General features: G+C 37.7%; 1 protein-coding gene across 2 annotated transcripts; it reads left to right on the top strand.

Moving 5' to 3' along the window:
• The first annotated feature begins 396 nt into the window (after nucleotides 1-396).
• Nucleotides 397-24441, top strand: sf3b3 (splicing factor 3b, subunit 3). Of its 2 annotated transcripts, none has more exons than XM_060877972.1 (27): nucleotides 397-518; nucleotides 1122-1244; nucleotides 1435-1590; nucleotides 2480-2650; nucleotides 4348-4520; nucleotides 4775-4916; nucleotides 5149-5261; nucleotides 5574-5711; nucleotides 6393-6496; nucleotides 8258-8423; nucleotides 11844-11939; nucleotides 12133-12205; nucleotides 13330-13481; nucleotides 15171-15326; nucleotides 15406-15561; nucleotides 15958-16101; nucleotides 16303-16425; nucleotides 16526-16680; nucleotides 18598-18772; nucleotides 19078-19283; nucleotides 19574-19730; nucleotides 19996-20121; nucleotides 21708-21920; nucleotides 22019-22117; nucleotides 22643-22786; nucleotides 23085-23189; nucleotides 23809-24441. In XM_060877972.1, exons 2-27 carry the CDS (start codon nucleotides 1175-1177, stop codon nucleotides 23947-23949), a joined length of 3654 nt encoding a protein of 1217 aa, XP_060733955.1. In that variant the 5' UTR covers nucleotides 397-518; nucleotides 1122-1174; the 3' UTR covers nucleotides 23950-24441. The 2 variants fall into 2 exon arrangements, with proteins under 2 accessions (XP_060733955.1, XP_060733956.1); XM_060877973.1 differs by having other exon boundaries at nucleotides 407-514.
• Nucleotides 24442-24964: the final 523 nt, after the last annotated feature.

Here is a 24964-nt window from a genome sequence, read left to right on the forward strand (position 1 = left end):
TTTAATATAAGGGCAGTCACTATTAGTCCTGGGAGTCCTAAGAACATTTGGTGGATCCACCAACCACCGGTCAATATGTGCTTTTCTATACTTTACTAAAACAGTGCTGACCACTCAAGTTTTCTTTTTCTTGTGCTCTGTGAACCATGTGTCCTTTTTTATAACATTCCCACAGCTCACTGCTTCCTGTAAACAAACTTACTATCTTACTATACTGATACAAAATGTCTTCCTAATATTAATTACCTCCATTCATGTGCAATATTTCCTCACTACTATGCTGTAAAAACAGCTCTAACGCAATACCTCAACCTGTGACAAAAATCAAACGAGGGCACAACAACTTTAGTGAAATTATTTCCTTCAGGCATCGCGCAGGACAGCTAACGCTAGCGCCTGGAAATCAGAAGGACCCTAAAATCGTTAGAGCGGCGTTTGCAAAACCCGAAGTTCGCGAGCTAATGTTGTGAATGCGTTGTTCATCTGTCGATATCTGCAACATCCTGATAGTAACGTCGGTAAATTGTTTTTGTACGCTATTATAAGACATCAGAGAATGATATTATCGATAAATGCGTCTGTTTGAAACACAAAAGAATAAATTAGAGTCTGATTGCGACTTTAGCTACACAGGCTAGTTATGAATGAATATGCTAACCCGATAACTAGCAAGTCACTGATTGTGATTGTGGAGTTTAGCAGTTTTAAACTTAAAAGCCCACACTTGTGTTTATATAATGACCAGGTTTCTTCATGTAAGCGTAGATGTTTGCTGCTCATTCGGAACCGTGTTATTATTATGTACTCAAACGAGTGTGTAGTGTGTTAGCCTGAGTGCTAGCTAGTGACAAGCTAAGTCAGATTACAGCTCTATAACCGCCGCGTTTCTTTTGTTTATAAGACAAATGGGTGTTTTATATGTTCTAGGTAACGAATAAAAACCAAAAACGAGCAGAAATCTTAAAAAACCAGATGGCAGTTAAAACAGTTTAGCAGTGTTTGTAGCTTAGCATGCAGCATTGTTCATCAGCCAGAGTGTTCAGTTCATGGAATCTCGTGTAAGATGTTATGTAAAATGTTTAGTCAGTTCTGATCATCCCTATTTATTTTTTGGTGGTTAGAGGTGAAGAGGTAACGTTCTCCATCCAGAGCTGAAGGTCCAGAGACATTGATCATGTTTCTGTACAACCTGACCTTGCAGCGTGCCACTGGCATCACTCATGCCATCCATGGCAACTTCTCAGGTAGCCCATTCACACTGTTTTAAACTAATGATGATCGCATTTGTATATAAATGCACCTGTACCACACTGTTTGTATTTCGTTCGACTAATGATTGTTGTGGTCCCATATCTTTCTATTTCACCAACATCCTTAGCTCAAACGTTCACAGTGTAGTTTGTATTGATGTATATTATTTTTTTTTAACTTCAGGTACCAAGCAGCAGGAGATTGTTGTTTCTCGAGGAAAGATTCTGGAGCTGCTGCGCCCCGATGCCAACACTGGCAAAGTGCACACACTGCTCACGATGGAGGTGTTTGGCATTGTCCGCTCTCTCATGGCATTCAGGCTGACTGGTGGCACAAAAGGCAAGTTTTATTTGCTATATGACTTAACTTCTTACTTCCGAAAAAATTCTTAGCAATCCTCAGAATTGTTATTATTTTCTGTAAGTAATTTAACCACTCTGTGTCCCTGACCATGATACAGCAGTTACTCCTGTATGAATGAATGAACGCAGTACAAATCTAACCCAGAACCACTATATGCACACTCACATTAATGAAGTGGTCTGTCTTTGGCATGTGATTTCCATATTTGTCAAGTCAATAAGCTTTTATTGTCATTTCAACCATATATAGCTGTTGCAGTACACAGTGAAATGAAAAAAGTTTCTCCAGGATCATGGTGCTACATAAAACAAAGACAGGGCTAAGGACTCAGTAAGTTAGTCCTAGATACATAACGTGCAACTGTGCAACCTGGTGCAAACCATGCAGGACAAGACAGTGCAGAACAAAACACAGAACAAAAAAATACAATACAAAAAAGACAATACACAAAAGAAAATAAACGGAAACAGCTCCGACCAGTGTAAATACTGTATGTTCAACAATACTGCGTGCAGTAATACTAGAATGAACATAGTTTCATAGCAGCAGGTCCCTGAGATAATGTAAAGAATTGTGCAAAACAGCAAATGACTGAAATATGAGACAGTATGTGCAAAGAGCAAAAAAGTGTGCAAAAACAGCATGTAAACAGGCTGATGGATATAAACAGCATGTAAACAGGCTGATGGATATTGGAAGTGTGTGTAGTTGTGTGGCTGCCCACTAAAGACTGACCACTCTGGCAACTTTCTTGTCCTGCAGGATTCCAATCCTGATATTCAAATTTTCTGTGTATTTAGAGATTGATTTTTTCCCCCATGTCTCACTTTGTTGGTGTGTTTCTTCTTCTCTTGTTAAATTGTAGACTACATTGTGGTAGGCAGTGATTCAGGTCGCATTGTTATCCTGGAATATCACCCATCTAAGAACATGTTTGAAAAGGTGCACCAGGAGACCTTCGGCAAGAGTGGCTGTCGACGCATTGTTCCAGGACAGTTTTTGGCTGTGGATCCCAAAGGCAGAGCTGTTATGATAGGTGAGGTTTTTCCCTTTTTTACACCATATATTCAAGGAGACTATTAGGATGCCATTTGGAGTTCTAAGTATAGCTGTGTATGTGTCTCTTACGAAAAAAAGTCTACTTTTACTGTGCAGGTACTGTGCAGGTCTACTTTTACTCTCCCAGGTGTCCTTTTGCTCTTTCCAAAATGCAAGGCAACTATATTGTTAAAAAAAAAGAAGAATTTTGCCCTGTATGGCATATATATATGCTAACAATATATATATATTGTTTACCTTACAACAGACTAATTATTTAAGGTTTTCACTGTTAAGTTTTCAAAATCGTTTTTTGAAAAACAAAAAAGTTTTTAAATTCACCCGTTTAAGACTAATTGTTTTAATGCTCCGATTCAGGTGAAATGTTCATGACCAACAATTTATTTTTACATATCTGACCTTGGAGAGCTGTTTCAAAAAAAAAGATTTATTCAGTGAATAAAAACACTTTCATATTGAAAGAGAGACCAGTGTACATTTTTTTCTCATTCCATTGAAGTTTTCACATTTCTCTCTCAGTAACTGGATATGGTAAATAGGTTCACTTACACAAAACCAAGGCAAGACCTTGCTGTGGATTAAGTTTGCCAGCGAATCCTCATTTCTCCTGCTTTTCTGTAACTTTATGACATCTGTTAAAGATTGTTGTAGTTCTTATGTATGAGTAAACACACATTTGATCTTCCCATATGTGAAGTTTTTGCAATTGTTTAGTGTACTTAAGATTATTATTTTTTAATTACATTTTGTTATAAGCCAAAAATATAGATTCTACTATATGAAATTGTACCTTGGCTGTGTGTTTCACTTAACTCCATTGTTTTATGCCCCTTTTCCACCAAAAAGAACCGGGTGCTGGTTCAGAGCTAGCACTGGTGCTGGTTCAAAGTTGGTTCCACTGGCGAACCTTCTAAGAACCGGTTTGTCTTTCCACCAGCTAGAGAGCCATCACAGAGCCGAGTCTGACGTCACTGTATACGTGTCACGTGTCCCAGCAACTTTAGCGCAGCAGCGGCAAACACAAACACATCAACAATGGCGGATGTTGCTTTACTGTTAATGCTCATGGCTTTGTGAACCTACATTAACACCCAAACGCGGCGAATCTAACGTGTACGTGCAGCTCCATGTAATCTGTATAAACGGAGGTTGTAATCGAAAGTACATAACGTTATTTTATCATTAACACAGAAAAAAGTTAGCCTTAGCATGTAGCTACTTACTATCATGTGTGCTGATAATGTATCATATTGTAAAAGTATGCCCACAGCCCCTGACACAAGCGGTTCTTAAGTCTAGACCAGCAACGTTTTGGTGCTACTTAAGAACCACTTTTCCTGGTTCAGAGCCGGTGCTTTGGCGGTCGAAACAGAAAGAACTGGTTCTAAATTAGGCTCTGGCTCCGAACCAGCACTCAAACTGCCTCGGTGGAAAAGGGGCATAAGACTGGTTTCTTTATATAATGTCTGTATTGCTGATTTTGAAGCAGAGCATGCCATCTGCAATGAACCGTTAGTGGTTTTCCTTCTTTACTATGGCAGTATTAAAATGAATAGGTAAGTTGTTTTATTTGAGACATAGGTGCTGGAAGCTGGCAGACCACTAACATGTTCAGGGAAACACATCTGCATAATCCATGTGTTTTTAAATGGCTTTGTGGGTTTTTCAATACAGGTGCTATAGAGAAGCAGAAATTGGTGTACATTCTGAACAGAGATGCAGCTGCTCGCCTCACCATCTCCTCCCCTCTGGAAGCACACAAAGCTAACACGTTGGTCTACCATGTGGTTGGGGTGGATGTGGGTTTTGAGAACCCAATGTTTGCCTGTCTTGAGATGGACTACGAGGTGAGAATAGTTTTTTAATTTTTCCATTTATTTTGGTGCCATTTCTGTTTAAATGTGATTATTTTTTTTATTTTTTGAACAAAATGTTCTTTGTTTTTCCCTGTGAAATGATGAGTTTACTCATGTCTCTTCTCTGACATCTAAATGGGGAGATTGTAAACACTTCTGATCACTGCATGTACACTGAACTACACTTTTTTTTTTTATAACCCTGCATGTTTTTCCTCTTTAAGACACATGATTCTCTTTGACAGGAAGCTGATAACGACCCCACAGGGGAAGCGGCAGCAAATACACAGCAGACTCTGACTTTCTATGAGTTGGACCTTGGTCTCAACCATGTAGTACGCAAGTACAGTGAGGCTTTGGAAGAGCACGGCAACTTCCTCATCACAGGTATGGCCTAGTTGAGTCTTGTCAAAATGAATGTGGTTGTGAGAATTCACATTTAGTGTGTAATCAATATGATGAGCCTTCATGTCTCTTCTCTGATTGATGTGAAGAGAAATGTTGATATCTGAGTTAAACTTGCCAAGACACAATCTGCGGATGCAGTGTAAATGTTGATTGCAGTAAGTTTTAGCACTTGCCTTATTCATATATATTGTCTTGTGTACTTGTGTCACAGTGCCAGGTGGCTCTGATGGGCCGAGCGGTGTGCTCATTTGCTCAGAAAATTACATCACTTACAAGAACTTTGGGGACCAGCCGGATATCCGGTGCCCAATTCCACGCAGAAGGGTGAGTATATTGTTGTGCATCATTGAGGAGTTTCAGGATTAAAACCATATTTCAAACAGCTGTAATCTGGCTGTAGTACTCCCAACGAAATGATGAGGTTTTCATGTCTCTTCTCTGCCCCAAACCCTGGAGACAACCAAGACTTCTGATCTTGTAACTGCTAGGTTTAGCAAAAACATAATTATATGGTACTTGTGGTTTTCCTTGTCTGTATTGTAGAATATGTTGTGAGTAACGTACAAGAGCTTGAAAATCTGCCATCGTGGTTTAGAACTGATCCGTTTCATTTCCTTTCTCCCTTCACCAACGCAGAATGACCTGGATGATCCAGAGAGGGGCATGATCTTCGTCTGCTCAGCCACACACAAAACCAAGTCCATGTTTTTCTTCCTTACCCAGACTGAGCAAGGAGACATCTTCAAGGTTACCCTGGAAACAGATGAGGAGATGGTAAGATCTGTGGGCACTGACTGTGCTCTAGTTATTATAAAAGTGTCTCTGCACAACCATATGATCACAGCATCCCATTTAAAGCAAAAACATGGGTAAGCTAAATGTCTGGTTTGTGAGACTAAGCTGATCACTGTTAGTGAGTTACAGATCACTAAAGGAAATTCTCCTTTAGTTCACACAAGCAACATCAAGTAGTCTGTGTCTAGTGTTATTTGCGGGTATTTGATGACTGCTACTGTGGTCGCTTGTTGGTATACCCTTTACATTTAATTAAAATGTTTGTGCATCAGACAGTCAAAAGGGTTTCTAACTGCAGGTAGCCCGCGTGTGAGTAGGAACTAAATATTTTGCTGTGTGCTCGGAATACATTGTGGTTTTATTTGAGCCAGTCATTTGCGTCATACCTAATTTGCATAAACTCAACCTGTGTTGCACATTTAAATGCATAGGATTAAAGAGTTGTATATTGATTTGTCTATTGCCTATTTCAGTATTGTGAACGCAGGACATGTCTGTAATTTGGAAATGATGATATACCTTCATGTCTCTTCTCTGAATAATGCTGAAGAGAATGTTGATATCTGACCTCTACTTCGACATGTTAAAAAAAACAGCCTGTGAATTAGTTTGAGCTGCATTCCACAAGTTTGTCATCTAAAGACGGTTATGTTTTCTTAGGTCACAGAGATCAGGATGAAATATTTTGACACCATCCCAGTGGCCACTGCAATGTGTGTGCTGAAGACTGGCTTCCTGTTTGTGTCATCAGAGTTTGGAAACCAGTAAGTTGCAAAATACAGTCACAACTGACAGCAGACGTTAACTGAGACTGCATTTACTGATAAAAGAACTTGTTTACAAGAAAGAGGCAGGAAACTTTTTTTTATTTTTTTATTTTTTTTTTTTTATTATAAGCATCTCTGTAATAAAAAACTGTAATAGATTGACCCTTTAATTATTGTGAACGTGAACTGTTTGAGCACGTCACAATAGTGCTGGAAAGGTTTTACGTGATTGAGCACAATTGGAGAAAAGGCTAACACTGAGAACAGACACACTTTTTTTGGACCAGAACAGATTTGCAGTTTGATTAAAAAAAGCTTTGACATGTGTCTCACTTACCATGATGTGTAACAGTAAAAAACTGAAAGAAAAATATTTCAACTACATGAAAGATAATTAGCTCAGAATAGCTCATATGACTTTTGGCCAATCCAATCTGTTGTTGCTATGGTTAAAAATGTAAAATAAATAAATAAATATATATATATATATATATATATATATATATATATTATTTATATTTATATATATATATTATTTATATTTATTTATATATATTATTTATATTTATTTATATATATATATATATATATATATATAATTTATATATATATATTATTTATATATAATATAATTTTTGTATGTGTATATATATATTTAATTTATTGTATATATTGTATATTAGAAATATACAATATATACAATAATAAAAACAATTTATATACAAATATATAAAAGATATTACAAATCTTTTCATCTTTAAATATTTGAACTGTAAGAATTGTTAGAGCTGTGTATGTGGACTCTGGAATTGGAAAACTTTACACCGCAAGTCAGAATTTGGCAGCATGTTTGGAAAAGGTGCTTCAGTACAGACTGTCAGTCAGTCGGCTGTAAAGAACAGTTGCATTTATTTGAAATGGATGGTAATGTGAAGTTTGCATGACCATCAAAACTATTTACCTCATGTAAATGATTGCATGTGATTCAACACACGTTCCTTTGTTGTTGTTTTTTTTTTTGTTTGTTTGTTTTTTTCCTCCCTCTTGCCATTTTGCATTAAAAACAAAATTATGATCAAAAGACTCCTTAATGGAATTAAGAGACAATGTCTTTGAAGTGATGGAATCACATGTAATTTTATTGGAATGGGCCACAGATCATAAATGCTAATGAACTGAACTTGAATTTAAATGCTGGTGTGTGTTGTTGAAACAATTATTGTATCCAGTATGAAGTTAAAAATTGGCAGAACTCCTTTCAGAACAATGGGTAGAGGCAGGTTATAAAAAGGTTTACAGTCTTATAAATTCTTATCCATATTTCATGAATGTGACTATAGTAAAAGGTTGAAACCCGAACTTTAATGTTCAGTCGGGTGAAAAATGAATAGAGAATTTTTTTGAACCACAAACAAAATGTAGAAATAGTATAAATTAGCTTGGATTTGACAATAATGTGAACATAAGGAATGTGCCTTCTACCTAACTTTTAATATTTAGACATCTGTACTAGAGTTTAAGGTATTTGGTTTAAATATTGATTTAAATTCTCAATTTCTTTCTCCCAATATATGAAAAAATATTGTTGCATTATACGGACTATGGACGTTTTTCTATTGTTGAGTTCAATGAATAATGTTGAAATGCTGAAAATTTCATCAGGTGACACTGGAAATTATGCATTAGGGTAATCGCAAATGTGTATGCTTTATATATCATCACACCTGTCTTAGTATCTGCCTCCTGTTTCTGTCTTAGTTATCTGTATCAGATAGCACATCTGGGTGATGATGACGAAGAACCAGAGTTCTCTTCCGCCATGCCTCTGGAGGAAGGAGACACCTTTTTCTTCCAGCCACGACCACTTAAGAACCTGGTGCTTGTGGACGAACAGGAGAACCTTTCCCCCATCATGTCCTGCCAGGTATGTTAGTGGTATGTGGGTGATTGGCTAAAATCTGTTTGCAAGTGTTGGCTAATTCCGATCATTGTTTGCTTGTAGCACAAGTTTATTAATTGCGGAAGCTAACGTGAAATTGTTCGAATTATTTTCCAAGTGTTTGGTATTACAGTTTTGTTAGGAACTACAGAATAAATAGCACAATTATTGGTCAGTCATTCCCGTTTGGTGATTCGTTGCTCCAGGGATTCTTTTTCATTTTAGAAGATTGAAGCTGTCAAAGTTGGAGGCAAAAATTGTTTTGAAGTAGTCTTCCTCCTGTCAGACTTGTGCAAGTGCACTGAAGTGAAGTGTTTTCTCAACTGTCTGTTAATGATTGTTCATGGGGGGGGGGGGGGGAGCTGCACAATTATTTTCCATGTAATAAATGACTTGAAATTAATAAGAAACATTTTCACAACAGTATAATGGAATCAAAGTTTAATGGGGAGGCTTACTGTTGCAAAATATTTTTGTTTGTCAATGTGTATTGTTTATTGTTAAATTAAAATTTATCCAGAGTAAATTGGTACAAGCTTTAGTCTGGTTTCCAGTCAAGTGACCTCAAATTATAAAACAATACACTGCTTTTTTATGTTTTCATAAATCTTAGGAAAACCCCTGTCAAACATAAGGTTTTTGTATACATTTATACCGTACAGGACACAACACAGTGAAATGCTGGATGGTTAACAGAATAGAATTTAAAAAAAAAAGCTGAGTAAGTGGTAAAAAGAAAAGTAATGAGGTGGAATGGTGTTAACAGCTGTGCTTAGTACATCATGGAGAGAGTATAAAGTGACTGTTCATATGCAGTTGGGTGGATAAAGTGATTTCATGTGAATTCCTGTTGGACTGTGAGTAGCTTCTGAGCTTTTGCGCACTCCTTACCTGGGCTGGAAAGTATCCATGATAATTTTGTGGGCCTGTAACCTGAATCCTGTTTTTATAAAAGGATGTATTGTTCTCAGTATGAGGTGGCAAAACTATTTCTTGGTTCTCTTGTTGTGTGACCAGAAGATGTCTATGGTCTATTTACGCCAAGTTATGTGAAGATGGTTGTCATTTCCACTGAAAAGCTGTAGATCCTGAGAAAGGTGGAGTCACCTACGTGCTTTTCATTGAAGTCCACACCCATCTCCTTGGATTTACTGAGGTTTTCAGCCCAAGCGTATTGGCCAAACACTATATACCTGAGCCTTCAGCAATGTCACTGGCAGCTTTGTTCTTTATGTAGCCTGGATTTCATCCAAGGCTTGTACCTGGGTTGTTTGTGGAGACATGGTGATTGAAGTAGAGGGCAGATAGAAAGGGCAACACATGATTGTCAGATGGTCCAGAAAGCCAGAACATTTCAAGGAATCACTCGTTTTTCTCCTTGTACTTGCTGGAATCAGTTATTTTGTCCTTGTAGGAAACAGAAGGGCTCTGAAAGTTTGGTCAGGTATGAGTGCTTTTGGATAAGTTTCAATGAAAGGATGTTTTGAATCTCTGACATCTCATCATTATTAGAAGTTTGCTGATGCCCCTTGTTCAAACCCAGGGGTCGGCAACTTTAAACACTCAAAGAGCCACTTGGACCCATTTCCCACAGAAAAAAACATGGAACCACAAAACCCTTTTGACATCTAAAAAGAACATAACACTGCATATGTCATTTTTTTACCTTTATGGAAAGTAGGGATGGGCAATATGGCCTAAAATCCATATTTCGATATACATTGCAGCCTCTTGCGATAACGATATATATTGCGATATATAAATTATAATAGAACCATTTCAGAACAGGTTACACAAACCCTTAGGAAAGCCAAACTGCTAAATGTATTTTTTTTTTTTTAAGAAATAAAGAAACGTATATCGTTTTGAGAACATTTATTGTGCAAAAGCAAAACTGTAATTATACATCAAAATGTTGCAGATAAATAAAAGTCTTTCCTATAAAACTATACTTAGTTTAAGTCCTTGGTTATTAAATGCCACCCAAGTTGCAGAGAACAGAAAAGCTGGTGTCTTTTTAGTTAAGGAACATACACTGTACTGAAAATACTTCCAGTATTAATTAGGCAAAGAAAATTATTTTGTGTAAATGCACAGATACTTTAAATAAAAACATATTTCAAACCTGCAGCCGAGGTAACGCATTTGGTTTTAAACATTTTGTTCTCCTAATGAAATTAAAACTGGTATCTTGTCTTCTCAGTTAAAAAGCAACAACAACGAACCCTAAAATCAGGCACTCACTGAGATTTTGTTTAATACACACCATTTGTCATTTGTTAGGCCCTAAAGATTATTAGCCAGGAACACAAGCTTGTCCACAGTCTCTGGCTTCAACAGAGACCGGTGGCATGTAGCAATGTTGCGGTTACCGCTCTTAGCTGGAACTTTTGCCCCACACACTCTACAGAGTATATTTTTCTGCGATAGTGCAATAGAATTAAAATCTCTATCGTAGGCCAATTTTGTATCGTTTATATCGCATATCGTTTATATCGCCCATTACTAATGGAAAGTGTAGAAAAAACTGTAGTGTGTTGCATTTATGAAATCAATGAACTGCTACCGAGTAAATGATTTTATTTCCTCAAGCAAACAAAAATATTTTGAACAGTTTGAACTAACCTTAACAAAAAAGACGCCGGGTTGAAGGTTACTTTCAAATAAAATGTTCAATGTCTAATTGAGTCCTCTTCGTATTCGTGACATCAAAATTTGAACTTGCCGGCTGCAGCAAACCAAAAATGCGTCTGCTTCTGTGTGTCGGATTTCGCAAGTCGGCAGTTATGACGCATAAATTGAGCAACAAATAAACACGGTTTATTTCAATGTTACAAGAGCATCATAATCTTAGAATTTAGAATTACATTTTTTAAAAAACGAACTAACTAAAATAAAATAAATTTAAATTAAATATTTATTTTACAAATCTTCAGAGAGCTGCAGCAGAGAGATGAAAGAGCCACTTGTGGCTCCGGAGCCGCGGGTTGCCGACCCCTGTTCTAACCACTAAACAGTTCTCTCTTCTCACTAGTACAGCAAAACATTAAGCAAATGAACTTCACCTTTGTTTTTTAGTACATGTGCACAAATTTTAATATTGATTTTTGACATGTACTTACTGAAACGGTTTACTTTGTAGTGTGCACTGCAGGGTTATTCTAGAAATACAGTTTTATGTTTGTGCAGTAAAACACATTCAATACTCCTGATATTTCTTGGTGCAGTGTCCACTCGTCCAACACTGTCTGGCTCAGCATCATTATAAATAATTTCTTTTAATGTTGTGCTTAACAGTAGTATGATCGAGTGCAAAAGACCACTTTGTTTCTGTCAAAGTGAAGAATGTTACTTCGGTGCTGGCTGCTTCTTGTAACACTAAGCCTGTTTTTTTCCCTCTTGCAGATTGCTGATTTGGCCAACGAGGACACACCTCAGCTGTATGTGGCATGTGGTAGAGGTCCAAAATCCACGCTAAGGGTTCTTAGACATGGTCTGGAGGTACGTGTGTCTGTTTAGACAAGTGTCTCATTTTTGTTCACTGCCTACAAAGTTATTTCCTCTGTTTATATTTAGTGGTATATCTGTGGTTTGAAACCTTTTATTTTATGGTATGTTGCATATGTGGCCTGTTGGAACATCTGAAGTAAGTGTGTGTGTGTGTGTGTGTGTGTGTGTGTACTTGTACACATAGGTCTCAGAGATGGCTGTGTCTGAGCTTCCTGGTAACCCCAATGCTGTGTGGACTGTGAGGAGGCATGTAGAAGGTACATGCCCTATATATACCTTGAAGTGGGAAAAAATTTGACCTTTTAGGAACATATCTCTTGAGAGAAAACGCAAGCACTATATACAACTGAAGGCTTTTTAATGCATTTTTTGATTAACATTGCTATAAAGGAAGCCTTTAGTGAGTACTAGAAATTACTGGTGTTAGGTCAATACTGACATATGTGAGTATGCAAATCTTGTGTCCTGTAATAACATGAACAAATGAAGGGAAACTATTCCACTTTTTAGTTTTAGTCTCCTATTTCTTTAGTTTTGGTCTACTTGGTTTTGAATAGTTAATAAATCTGTGTGATTGAAGTTTGAAGAACACAACTATCATGTTCTTTTAATTAGGAAATATTGTGATAATGTAGTATTAGTGTAGTAAATCGTCCATCTAATTTTAATTGATTTAATTGACAAAGATAAGAAAAAAGAATAGTTTGCTGCAGATCTACATAGAAACGCTGATTCTCACAGGCTTCTGAACTGCAGTACATGATCAAACAAACTAGTTACAAGTGCTGGACCAAACTTGTTGATTTTTGTCTGTAGTCTTGGCGCTTATGAGGAACAGTTACACTATTCAGAGTTCAGCCTCAGTGTCAGACTTGCTCTCACTTGCTTAACTATTTAGTGGGAGTTATTCTGCCCATATTACCCTTTCTCTGTCAAACAAGGCCTAATGCTAAGCTGTGGTGTGGTGCATTTTAGGTTAATTGTTCTCTGCCAGAGAGGATTCCTTAATCATGTGATGTTTTTATATTATTTTTTAAACAGTCAAAACATATCAGGTTGAGGGAAAGGTTTATGTGGATAAATTTGGTTCAGTGTTACATAATTATATATATATATATATATATATATATATATACACACACACATGGTTATATAATTATTTGCACTCAGTAGCAAGGTCTTATTTTGTAGAGAAACTTGAAACACTTCTATAAAAGTGGCACTAATCTCATTTTATAATGTACATGTTTTTGAATTGACAACAGTAGAGGAATAAATGACACTGGCGTGATTAGTTTCTGGTTTTGTAAGAGTTGCCTGACACTGTAGTTTCCTTCTTACTGTGAATTAACTTTACCAACATCTGGCTTCCATTTCGCAGATGAGTTTGACGCCTACATCATTGTGTCCTTCGTTAACGCAACGCTTGTGCTGTCGATCGGAGAAACTGTGGAAGAAGTGACAGACTCTGGCTTCCTGGGAACTACCCCAACTTTGTCTTGTTCTCTGCTGGGGGAAGATGCTCTGGTGCAGGCAAGTAATGTGATGTTTCTCACGCTCTGCTATGCTGACAAAAATGCTCATCATAGTTTAAATGAATCCACTTTGTATAAGAAGTGGTTCATGTTGACATGTTCATACAGATCCTTCAAATCACGCATGTCCACCCACACAGTTCTCATACTGTGTTCTATTGGCTGCAGTAACACCCCGGCTATTATTACCGTACTATTATTGCAGCGCACACGCTGACTGTTTCATGGCTGTTCCCAAGGAGTTCAGGTGGCAAAAGTTCCTTCTAGAATTAGGTTGCAGTGAGTCCACAAGAGTGCAATTCCTATAAGGGATAACCGATGGAACAGTAGAGAAATTCTTTGTCTTTACAGAGTGGAAAATGAAATCTATGCAGTGCATTAAAAAATTTTCAGACTCCTGTCACTATTTTCAATTTTATGACGTTAGCCTGATACTACAATCTTTCAAATGATTTTTTCCCCCCCATTAATCTACACTCAGTACCCCATAATTACGACGTGAAAACAGAATTATAGCAATGTTTGCAAATGTATCAAAAAGGAAAAACTGAAATATCACATGTACATAAGTAATCAGCAACAACACTTGAAATTTAGTTCAGGTGTCTCCCATTTCTCAATCATTGCTGAGATGTTTCGACACCTTGTTTGGAGTCCATCCATCACTGCAACCCTCCACAGATCTGGGCTTTGGCAGAGTGACTAGACGGAAGCCTCTTCTCAGTGCAAAACACATGAAAGCCTGCTTAGAGTTTGCAAAATAAAGAACACGACTGACTCTCAGACTGTAAGGAACAAGAATCTCTGGTCTGAGGAAATCAAGATTTAAACAGTTTGGCCTTTATTCTAAATGTCATGTCTGCTGGAAACCAGGCACCGCGCATCACTTGCCCAATAGCCTCCCAACAGTAAAGCATGGTGGTGGCAGCGTCATGTGGAGGTGTTTTTCAGCTCCAGGTACTCAAACTGGTCAGGCCAAACCGAATGTTCACTTTCGGAGAGACATCCAGAAGTGGCTTACGGTCAATTCTGTGAATGTCCTTGATTGGCCCAGCCAGAGCCCTGACTCGAACCTTATTAAATAAGGTTAAGGCCTGACTGAGCTTGATGGTATTTGGAAAGAAGACTGACAGAAAAGCCCCTATCCAGGTGTGCAAAGCTTGTTGCATCAAACCCAAAAAGACTTCAGTTGCTGCCAAAGGTGCTTCAGTACTGAGTAAAGGGCTTGAATACTTGTGTACATGTGAGATTTTAGTTTTTGCTTTTTACTAAGCTCAGGCATTTCTAGAATTCTGTTTTTACTTTGTCGTAATTGTGTACTTGATTTTTGACTTTCTATTTGAGTTTAACGATTGTGGTATCAGGATGTAACAAACAAATTGAAGAAAGTGCAGGGGGTTGGATTACTTTCTGAATACACTGTCTAAGTGGTGCTTTTAAAGTTATAAAATTATACTCTGTGCTCCCATGTACAGCAGATTGCATGAATCAAAAATAAAATGTGCCGAGGGTGCACATGCTATGGAGGAGAGCCATGTTTTCTAAAATCAATGATAATCAATTTAATAAAATGAATGATTCACATTTGGTAAGAATTGGATTTTACTTAAAAGTAAAAAATCACCAGCAGACCCTAAGGTCTTTTTATATTTAATTTCTCTTTTAACTTTCTGATTTTTGGCATCAGGTTTACCCAGATGGTATTCGCCATATCCGAGCAGATAAGCGTGTGAACGAGTGGAAGACTCCAGGAAAGAAAACAATCGTGCGCTGTGCCGTGAACCAACGGCAGGTGGTCATTGCCCTGACAGGAGGAGAGCTGGTGTACTTTGAGATGGACCCAGTATGTCAACAGAAGCAAAGCATTTTCAATTGATCATCCTCACATTTTATACCTAGAATAATTCTCGGTCTCTCTGCAGTCAGGTCAGCTGAATGAGTACACTGAGAGAAAGGAGATGTCTGCAGATGTTGTGTGCATGAGCCTTGCGAACGTTCCACCAGGTGAACAGCGCTCACGGTTTCTGGCTGTGGGTTTGGTGGATAACACAGTGCGCATTATCTCCCTAGACCCCTCGGTATGTTTATTTTTTACTTGCTCTCTGTTCAAGAACATTGACTTTTTTCCCCCCTCTATGTCCAAAACTGTAATACTTTGCTTCTTAAAAAAAGCATAAATATCCATATTATTAATTACATAGAAGTCATAGATTGTCTACTGTTCTTTAGATTTGCCTGTGTAGCATATTGTGTAGTTCTTATCTGCAGTAACACTAAGTTGGGGAAACAAAACTAGATAAAAATCAGGTTTGCACTTTAATTGGTTACAGTTGAAACTTGTAAATAGGGAGATTTTGATTTGATGCATGTCAGTAAAATACTATTATTCTTCAATTAGCTAATTGTAATCACCAATGATAAATTAGGAGGCCAAACATTTTTAACTCCCCTTTTTTGTTTGTCTGGTTTGGTAGGATTGTCTACAGCCACTGAGTATGCAGGCTCTGCCTGCACAGCCAGAATCACTGTGTATAGTGGAGATGGGAGGTGTTGAGAAACAAGATGAGTTGGGAGAGAAAGGTACCATTGGCTTTCTCTACCTCAACATTGGCCTGCAGGTAATGAGCCTTCTGTTTTTCTCTGTATTATCATCCATCATTAACTATAGCACAGATTTTGTACCCTGATTAATTTAACCAGGATAATTTATATATATATATATATATATATATATATATAAAAAAAAATTCTTGACACCATCTGTTTTGGTGACATGTATTAAATGTCTCACTGTGTGTGTCTGCCTGCCTGCCTGCCAGAATGGTGTGTTACTCCGCACCGTGCTGGACCCAGTGACTGGAGACCTCTCTGACACTCGCACACGCTACCTGGGCTCTCGACCCGTAAAGCTTTTCAGAGTGCGGATGCAGGGCCAGGAAGCTGTAAGTGTCAATGCGTATTCTGGAGCAGTAGCTGGTTCTGATCTATGTGCTCTTTGTGAAGGAAGATTTTTATTTTTATCATGCTGTTTGTCTTCTACAGGTATTGGCCATGTCCAGCCGATCATGGCTGAGCTACTCTTACCAGTCACGTTTCCATTTAACACCACTTTCCTATGAAACTCTGGAATATGCCTCAGGGTTTGCTTCAGAGCAGTGTCCTGAAGGCATTGTGGCCATCTCTACCAACACACTGAGGTAATGGCAACACTGTATAGACCACAAAGTATATGCTGAAAATATTCACCATGTCAGACATGTATGCCGCTTTTAGGGTTCTCGTTAAGGTCCTGGAAGTGTAATGTTGGACTTTTTAAATTGGATGAATTGGATAACCATTTTTTAAAATCTATAAATGAAAAATCAGGTGGGCTTTTACCGCATCATATATTAACATTTCTCTCATTTTAGCATATTTGCTCCCCGAGTTAATGCTACATAATGTAGTAGGAACATCTGTACACCTGATCATTCATGCCATTATCCAGTCAGCCAATCATGTAACCAGAATCAGCACAATATGCAACCAGACCAGTTGTATCTGACACCACCAACCATGAAAGGTTCACTCAGGATCACATAATAGTATTATGTGTGTAAATTACATTCTGTGTGTATACAGAGTCATAATAAAACTGATCACATTAGAGCCATTTAAGGTAAAACGGAAATATTTTTTTTATGAGGTAGGGGGTTGTTAAACAAATGGAAAAATTGTTTCAGAAATACCTTCAGGGTGCAAAAAAGTTTTTTCCCATGACTGTATACATGCTTGGCTGTCTTCAAGCTTAGTCACAACACATCAACACAGAGGCTGGAGGAATTTTAAAAATAGCGGTCACTTTATTGAGTAACTTGTAATTTTAGATTTCACACTTTGGCTGAAGTCATGCATGTTAGAGGGAACTGACTAAAAGGAACATTGGTTGCAGAATTTGCAGGGTGGTAGTACGAGTTGTATAGTTGAGCATTTAAGATTAAATTGGTGTCACGAGTATAGCAGATTACTGGTGCTTACAGCAGTAATTAAAATTCTATATGTTTACATCTTTCCTTTAGATTATCAAGAAATGATTTTAGTTAAAAATAGCTTTGTTCTGTAACTTGAATCTACTTGCACTTAAATTATAGTTTAATTCCAGTCACAAACAAACTACTGCAAGAGTATTAACTTGAGAAATATGCTTGTCATTTTATAGCGCTCTTTTCTCTCACTGCTGCAAGATGTGTCTTCAACACAAACGAAACATTTGTAGTATTATATTTGTAATAAAATTTATAATTTTTCATTTCATTTTAAAAATTTTATTTGTTTTTGTTTGTGGTGTTTTCTTGGTTAATATTAATCCCTTTTGTGGGTTTTTTTTTTTTTAAAATGCTTTCAATTTTAGTTCTTTGATAAACATGCTTCTGCACTGCAACCGCATGTTTAAGCTGCTGTGGTTTTTCTGAGTAATTCTTGCACCTCACAGTACATAAGAATCTGGTCATGATCTTTCTTTTTTCTATTTTTTTCTTCTTTTTTTCCTATAGGTATGTTCTTTTATCTGGTTTATCTTGCTTTATTCTGATGCTTTACCATAGTAGGAAAAGCATTGAGAAATGAAAGTAATACAGATGCGAGAATGTTAAATGGAAGTCATGCATTTAATCATGAAATAGTTATAACATGTGTATCTAGCTTAATGATCTCAGACTTAAAAGTAAAATTGTCTTTTAAATCCTGATCTACATTTCATATTGCAGTGGTTAATGTCATTACTAAATAACTGAATTAAAATTTCATGTTTTATTATATAACAGCTCATGTAAGTTGTCAAAGCCTGTATTGAGAGATGTCTTGTGGCTTGTGTGAATCACTTCATGCCTGCACATGCATAGCTACAGCATTACTTGTACTGTGTACCATGAGATGTTATATAAATGTATATCTATTTATTATTTATATCAATAATCTTTTATGTATGTTATCAGACTGTAGTATGTGTTTTGGTAGATGATTCATATGTCTTCAAATGGTGTTTGGTTTGTACTTGGTGTTCTAAAGGAATGTGAAGGAATCTTGATAAATGTTAAAGTGTACTTTCACTTTTGCTTTCCTCACACCTCTGACAGAATTTTGGCTCTGGAGAAGCTGGGTGCTGTGTTTAACCAGGTGGCATTTCCTCTGCAGTATACACCACGTAGGTTTGTCATTCACCCAGAGACCAACAACTTGGTCCTTATTGAAACAGACCACAATGCCTACACTGAAGCCACCAAGGCCCAGCGCAAGCAGCAGATGGCAGAGGTGAGGACACAAGGCAATTGGGGTTATCATGGGTTTGACATTCAGCTGTTCTTGGTGCTGATTCACTCACTTAATGATGCCTTTACATTTGGAGTTGAATCATTAGCTAAATCAAAGTGCTCTGTATTGCATGTTGTTTGGTATGTTTAGGTTGGTGGCCAGTGTCAGGTCTCATTGGCTCAGTGGGATTACACATTACGAGTGTTATGAGCTAAGAACCACACGTGGTACATTCAAAGCACACTGCCAGGATCATAGCCAACACAAACATTGGAAATTCCTCGGTGCTATTTTTATGTTTGTAGGAAATGGTGGAGGCTGCAGGAGAGGATGAGCGGGAGCTGGCTGCAGAAATGGCTGCTGCCTTTTTGAACGAGAACCTTCCAGAAGCGATCTTTGGTGCCCCGAAGGCTGGCTCAGGACAGTGGGCCTCATTGGTGCGCCTGATCAACCCCATCCAGGGAAACACCCTGGATTTGGTTCAGCTGGAGCAGAATGAAGCTGCCTTTAGGTAAGACAGGAAATGATGGGAAAGTACTTGCAACAGTCTGGAAAAGTCTGGAATCAGGCATGTGTGGAAACAGGAAATGGTGCATTTGATATAATCATTGGACAGAAATAAGAAGAAAATTCTTGCGTTGTGATTTTAATTGTTTTGACTGTTTTGTTCATTTACAAAACCTGGGGTGGGTTCTCTCTCTCTTTTTCTCTCTTTCTCTCTCTCTCTCTCTCTCTTTTTCTCTCTCTCTCTCTCTCTCCCTCTCTCTCTCTCTCTCTCTCTCTCTCTCTCTCTTTGTGCAGTGTGGCTGTTTGTCGCTTTGCTAATGGAGGTGATGACTGGTATGTGTTGGTGGGTGTCTCAAGAGACATGATTCTTAACCCCCGCTCAGTGGCCGGTGGCTACATTTATACCTATCGCCTGGTAGGAGGTGGAGAAAAACTGGAGTTTGTACACAAGGTGAGTTCAGGGGGAAATAACTTCAAAACTGCCCACCACTTATCACTTCTGTAGACAGTTGGGTGAAGAATGAAATCCCCTACATATTTTTTTTGCATGCAGTGTTATAACTATTATAAGACTCTCAGGGTCAGAGATTAGCTTCTCTGGGCTGTAGGAAACTTTTTTCTTAGCTAATAACTGAACTTTGAAACCGTTGTTAGTCTTTTTTTATGCCCTCACATTGTTGATTCAGTAAACTCATTTTGTCTTGCTGTACTTGCAGACCCCAGTGGAGGATGTGCCCCTGGCTATTGCACCCTTCCAAGGCAGAGTGTTGATTGGGGTGGGCAAACTGCTGCGCATCTACGACCTTGGCAAAAAGAAGCTGCTCCGCAAGTGTGAGAACAAGGTAAGCAAGCAGGAGAATTAGACAAACTTGTGTTTTCCATTGATTGGAATCACACATCAGAATGAATGTTTAAACAGTATTGGTTTATGGTTTCTAAAGAAATCAAATTTTGTTTTTTTTCCTTTGACTCCTCAGGTCAGGACCTTGCAGTTTAGTGTCTGCACAAATAAGATGGTCATTTTATAGTTTATAGAGACTGGAGCTGTACCAGGTCTTTGAGAACCCGCAGTGACGTAATTAACCCCCACAGAATTGACCAAATTCCAGTACAGCGCCAATTATTATGAACTCAAATGTAATTCAGTACCCATACTACTTTATTCTTTTTGCCATATAGTAATAATAATAATCACAGTAGTATTAACTGTTGGTGTTATTTTAAAAACTAAATTTAAAAAAAGGTAATTTTTTTGTAGTCCTTAGCATGCTTGAAAACTTGGACGGCACAAGCAAAAGATTGGACATGCTTGTGTACCCCACTGACTCTATATTGCCCAGAGACATTTTAATTGCGGTAAATCCTGATTCACCTGCATATGCCTCTTTTTAAGATGGACAAATTTACAATTGCATTTATTAACTCTGCACCAAAGGATGTCACACACTTGATTTTGTGGGGGATTTTTTTTTTTGACAGCAACTTTAACTTATAGGATTTGTTCACTTAATGATTTTTTAATGCCCAGTTGATGGCAAAATTTTCATGATATTCATATAGGCTTTTTGCTGCCTAAAACGGCGCTACCATGATGAGATTTTTCAACTGTCATGCCACCTAAACTGGAAAAGCAATGCAATTCTGTACATTGTGTAATGTGCCCCAAAGTTTTCATGCATGTACATTGATGGGGCATATTCAGATGTGCATTGACATTTTCTGTTTGGCTAGCATTACTATTGATAGTATTGCCATGGCAACATTTTCTGTTTGGCTAGCATTACAATTGATTGTATTGCCATGGCAACACCAAATAAACAATTAAACAACAATCATACCACATTTGGTCAGCATGAAAATTTTGTTTTGAATAGTTTCGCCATGTCAGCATCAATAATGATGCAGTCCAAATAGCTGCTGTTTCCTCTATACATCATAGGATGTGGCTCATGTTCATGCGTGTTTCATTCCAAACCTGTGTAATAGCATCCACCCACCCAATGCTGTACAGTACTGTCACAATGTCACAGCAGACTGTTAAAACATGAGGCTTCAAGAACAGTCTTTTATATTTTACAAAAGCCTTTAAGTTCACAGGGATTTCTTAAAAATCATCTTTTATAATATAACTCAGAACTGTGTATTTAAATAATCTATGCCGTTAAAGTGCGATTACTGGTTAAGATGTGTATTTGAATAATTATACAGCTTTTAATTACAGCCTGTGGGTGATTTGCTTGTATTGTCTCTCAGATCCTTTGTCATTTATAAATATTTCAAATGATTGTATACTTATTTTCTGCTAGCTATATATTTTTTTGCTGCCTCTATGGAATACTTAGGAAAGTTGCACTTCTTGGCATCTGATTATCTTGTTGTCTATTACATGCCATGTTAAACTGCAATTGCATTTTTCATATTTTTAAAGCATGTTCCTAACCTGGTGACGGGCATCCACACCATCGGCCAGCGTGTGGTTGTGTCGGACATCCAGGAAAGTCTGTTCTGGGTGCGCTACAAGCGCAATGAAAACCAGCTCATCATTTTTGCTGATGATACAAACCCACGCTGGGTTACCACTGCCTGCCTGCTCGACTATGACACCATGGCTGCAGCTGACAAGTTTGGCAATATTAGTATTGTGAGTACTGTATGCATTAGCTGTTAAATTCATTTTAAATTCAGTGTCATTTCTAAACAATGAAGACTGATTAGTCTTGTTTCTCACATCAATTCTAGGTTCGTCTACCACCAAACACCAGTGATGATGTGGAGGAGGACCCCACAGGGAACAAAGCACTGTGGGACAGAGGCCTGCTCAATGGAGCTTCCCAAAAGGTACTGGCCTTCATTAAATCTTCACTCTGTCCGGGCATGGGAAAATTGCACCAGACAGCCTCTACAATTGTTTCTGCGTCAGTGTTTGTGTCTAGCTGGGGTTGAGGTCACTTTAACACACAACCAAACATCTAGAACAGTTTTCTGTGGTCTGTGCTGTGGTCAGTTTCTAAAGACCCCAGAACCACGTTTCTCTACATGCCAGACGTCAGGTTCCTAGAATTGCTTAGGTGGACATGGGGGAAATTCCCAGTGTGCTCCAATGACTTGTTGGGAATTTATGGACATGCCAAGAGTGTGTGTAAGCAAGTAAGAGGAGGCAATGGTTGGTTGACCTTGGCTTATTGACAGGGTGCTTGCTTGTTTATGCTACTATAATGACCTTTAATACGAACTAGATATGAATATTAGGGCTTAATTTATCAGAACCTTGTGTGTTGAGTGTAAAGTGTTCACTAAGAGGACTTTGGAGGACTTTAGTGGGCAGTTGACCAACACATTCTTACACTTTATTTTCTGTTTCAGGCTGATATAATTATGAACTACCACATAGGAGAAACTGTCTTGTCACTGCAGAAGACCACACTCATCCCTGGAGGCTCGGAGTCTCTAGTGTACACCACTCTGTCAGGTGGCATTGGCATCCTTGTGCCCTTCACCTCTCATGAGGTATGCCTTTATTGTAGTTGAACAGAAAAAGGATCTGTTTTTTTAAATATATATAAACGTGTCCAGTTCAGTGCTCTTGTACTGCTTATTCAAAAGTAATTAGTTTTTGTCCACCAGTAGTAACAAAAAAAAAAAAGCATTTTTAAATTAATTATTGGCTGGAATTTGGCAATGACCTACACAATGTTATTAGTTATTATTGTATTTGATATATGCCTATGCTTTTTTTTTTTTTTTTTTTTTTTTTTTTGTACTGCAAACAAACCCATGCAAATGAATATTATTTCTGTCCCCTCAGGACCACGACTTCTTCCAGCACTTGGAAATGCACATGCGCTCAGAGTTCCCTCCACTTTGCGGCCGAGACCATCTTAGCTTCCGTTCCTACTACTTCCCTGTGAAGGTCGGTACCTGTACAGGAAAGACTGTCAGTGTTTCACAATCCTCTTTTCACAAGTGTTGGAATTTCTTAGTATGTTTAAAGATAGAGTACAGTTATTTTGAGCCTCTAGTGGTTATATAAATATCAAATAATGACTTTTCAGTAATCAAGCCGAAAGCTCGCATTAAAAGAATTGCTCTGAGAAGCTGTCATTACTGTATGGTTTTGCCTAAGGGAGCAGAAAAGGAAGTCTGTTTCATGGGCCAGAGGCAAGCTTCACCTGAGGCAACTTGCCAGTGTAATTCTAACGAGTGAATATTTTTCTTTAGTCAGATTTCTTGTTCCTAGTAGGTTTGGAATGTTGTCTCTCAACAGATCGGTCATATAGTGCAGCTCTGTTAATGCTTTTCTTTGTACTGAAAGCCAAACTAGTATTACTACAAAAAATTAATTAAATTGAGGCCCAACAAGGGACATTATAAGCAAAAGCCCTCAACAGCCCTTTAATTTACTGAGTCATGTTCTACATTGTGTTTTAGTGCTGAATTAAATAAAGGGAAAGATTAAAATAGGAGGGTAGGAGAATAAACTTCTGAATGGTGCTTTAAACTGCATTTTACCTGTTTACTCTGTGTTGCAGAATGTAATTGATGGGGATCTCTGTGAGCAGTTTAACTCCATGGATCCTCATAAGCAGAAGAGTGTTGCTGAAGAGTTGGACCGCACACCACCAGAAGTGTCTAAGAAACTGGAAGACATCCGCACACGTTATGCCTTTTAAAATTGTTTGTTATACTGATTGTGAATGAGTGCTCCAAAAACTGTTCAAAACAAACCATTAAAGAGGTGTTCCTTATGCAGGGTAGTAAAAGCTTTCCATTCCAAGGTTGTGGCTTAAGGAATAAGAGCAAGGAGTTGAACATGTTGGCAAATATTTTTCTGCTGCCAGTGTTTGAAGTTGTCTGATTTTTATTGTGTGAATAATAAGATTTCAGATTTAGCAACATGTTTTAGTTCTTTTGAAGGATGAAAATAGTACTGCTCTTATATCCCATTGTTCCAAATGATTTGTGGAATTTGTAAAATAACTATAGCTGTCTGTGCAGAGGAACAGGGGTGTTTGTGGTTGACTTTTTTCCTTTATACTTGGACCTTTTGTCCATTTCAAACACAAACCCACACTTTTTTTTCCCTTTTAGATAAATCTGTACTAAAAATACTCTTTGTAAAATTGATGTTTGAAAGAATTTTGTAAATAAATTTTTTAAATTAATTTTGGTGTTTTTGCTCTTTGACACCTTTTGTTAGGCTTTGCAGAGAATGGTTTGTGTTAAGAATACAGACACTTTACACACTTAAATAATCACACTGGTAAGACAGGATTCCAGTGCCTCCACTTTCAACTACAACCTAAATTCTGTTTGTTCCTCACAATAATGTAAATCTACCTATGTGAAGTGGGGAAGGTCTGTTTCTCTTCCAGTGTGACAAATATTTCATTTGCCTTCGGCCCCAGAGATTCAGTGATGTTCTTAAGTTTTTCTAGTAAAACCTCAGGACTGTCTGTAAAGGTTAAATTACTTTAAATCGATTTTGTGTTAACAAAAAAACCTGTGTGGATTTTTTCATGTTTTGAATGGCCCTTTGTCTTAAAATGTGTTTTACTTGATTTTTCCCCCAGTTACTATTTTAGTTTGCTACTTGTATGGGTTGGCTGGCATGATTGGAACATTTTTATTGGCTGAGCCCTTTGGATTTCTCCATAATACTAAGATAATATAGACAAAATTAAAAAA

The sequence above is a fragment of the Tachysurus vachellii genome, chromosome 9 (assembly GCF_030014155.1).
Source record: "Tachysurus vachellii isolate PV-2020 chromosome 9, HZAU_Pvac_v1, whole genome shotgun sequence".
Classification (NCBI taxonomy): Eukaryota; Metazoa; Chordata; class Actinopteri; order Siluriformes; family Bagridae; genus Tachysurus; species Tachysurus vachellii.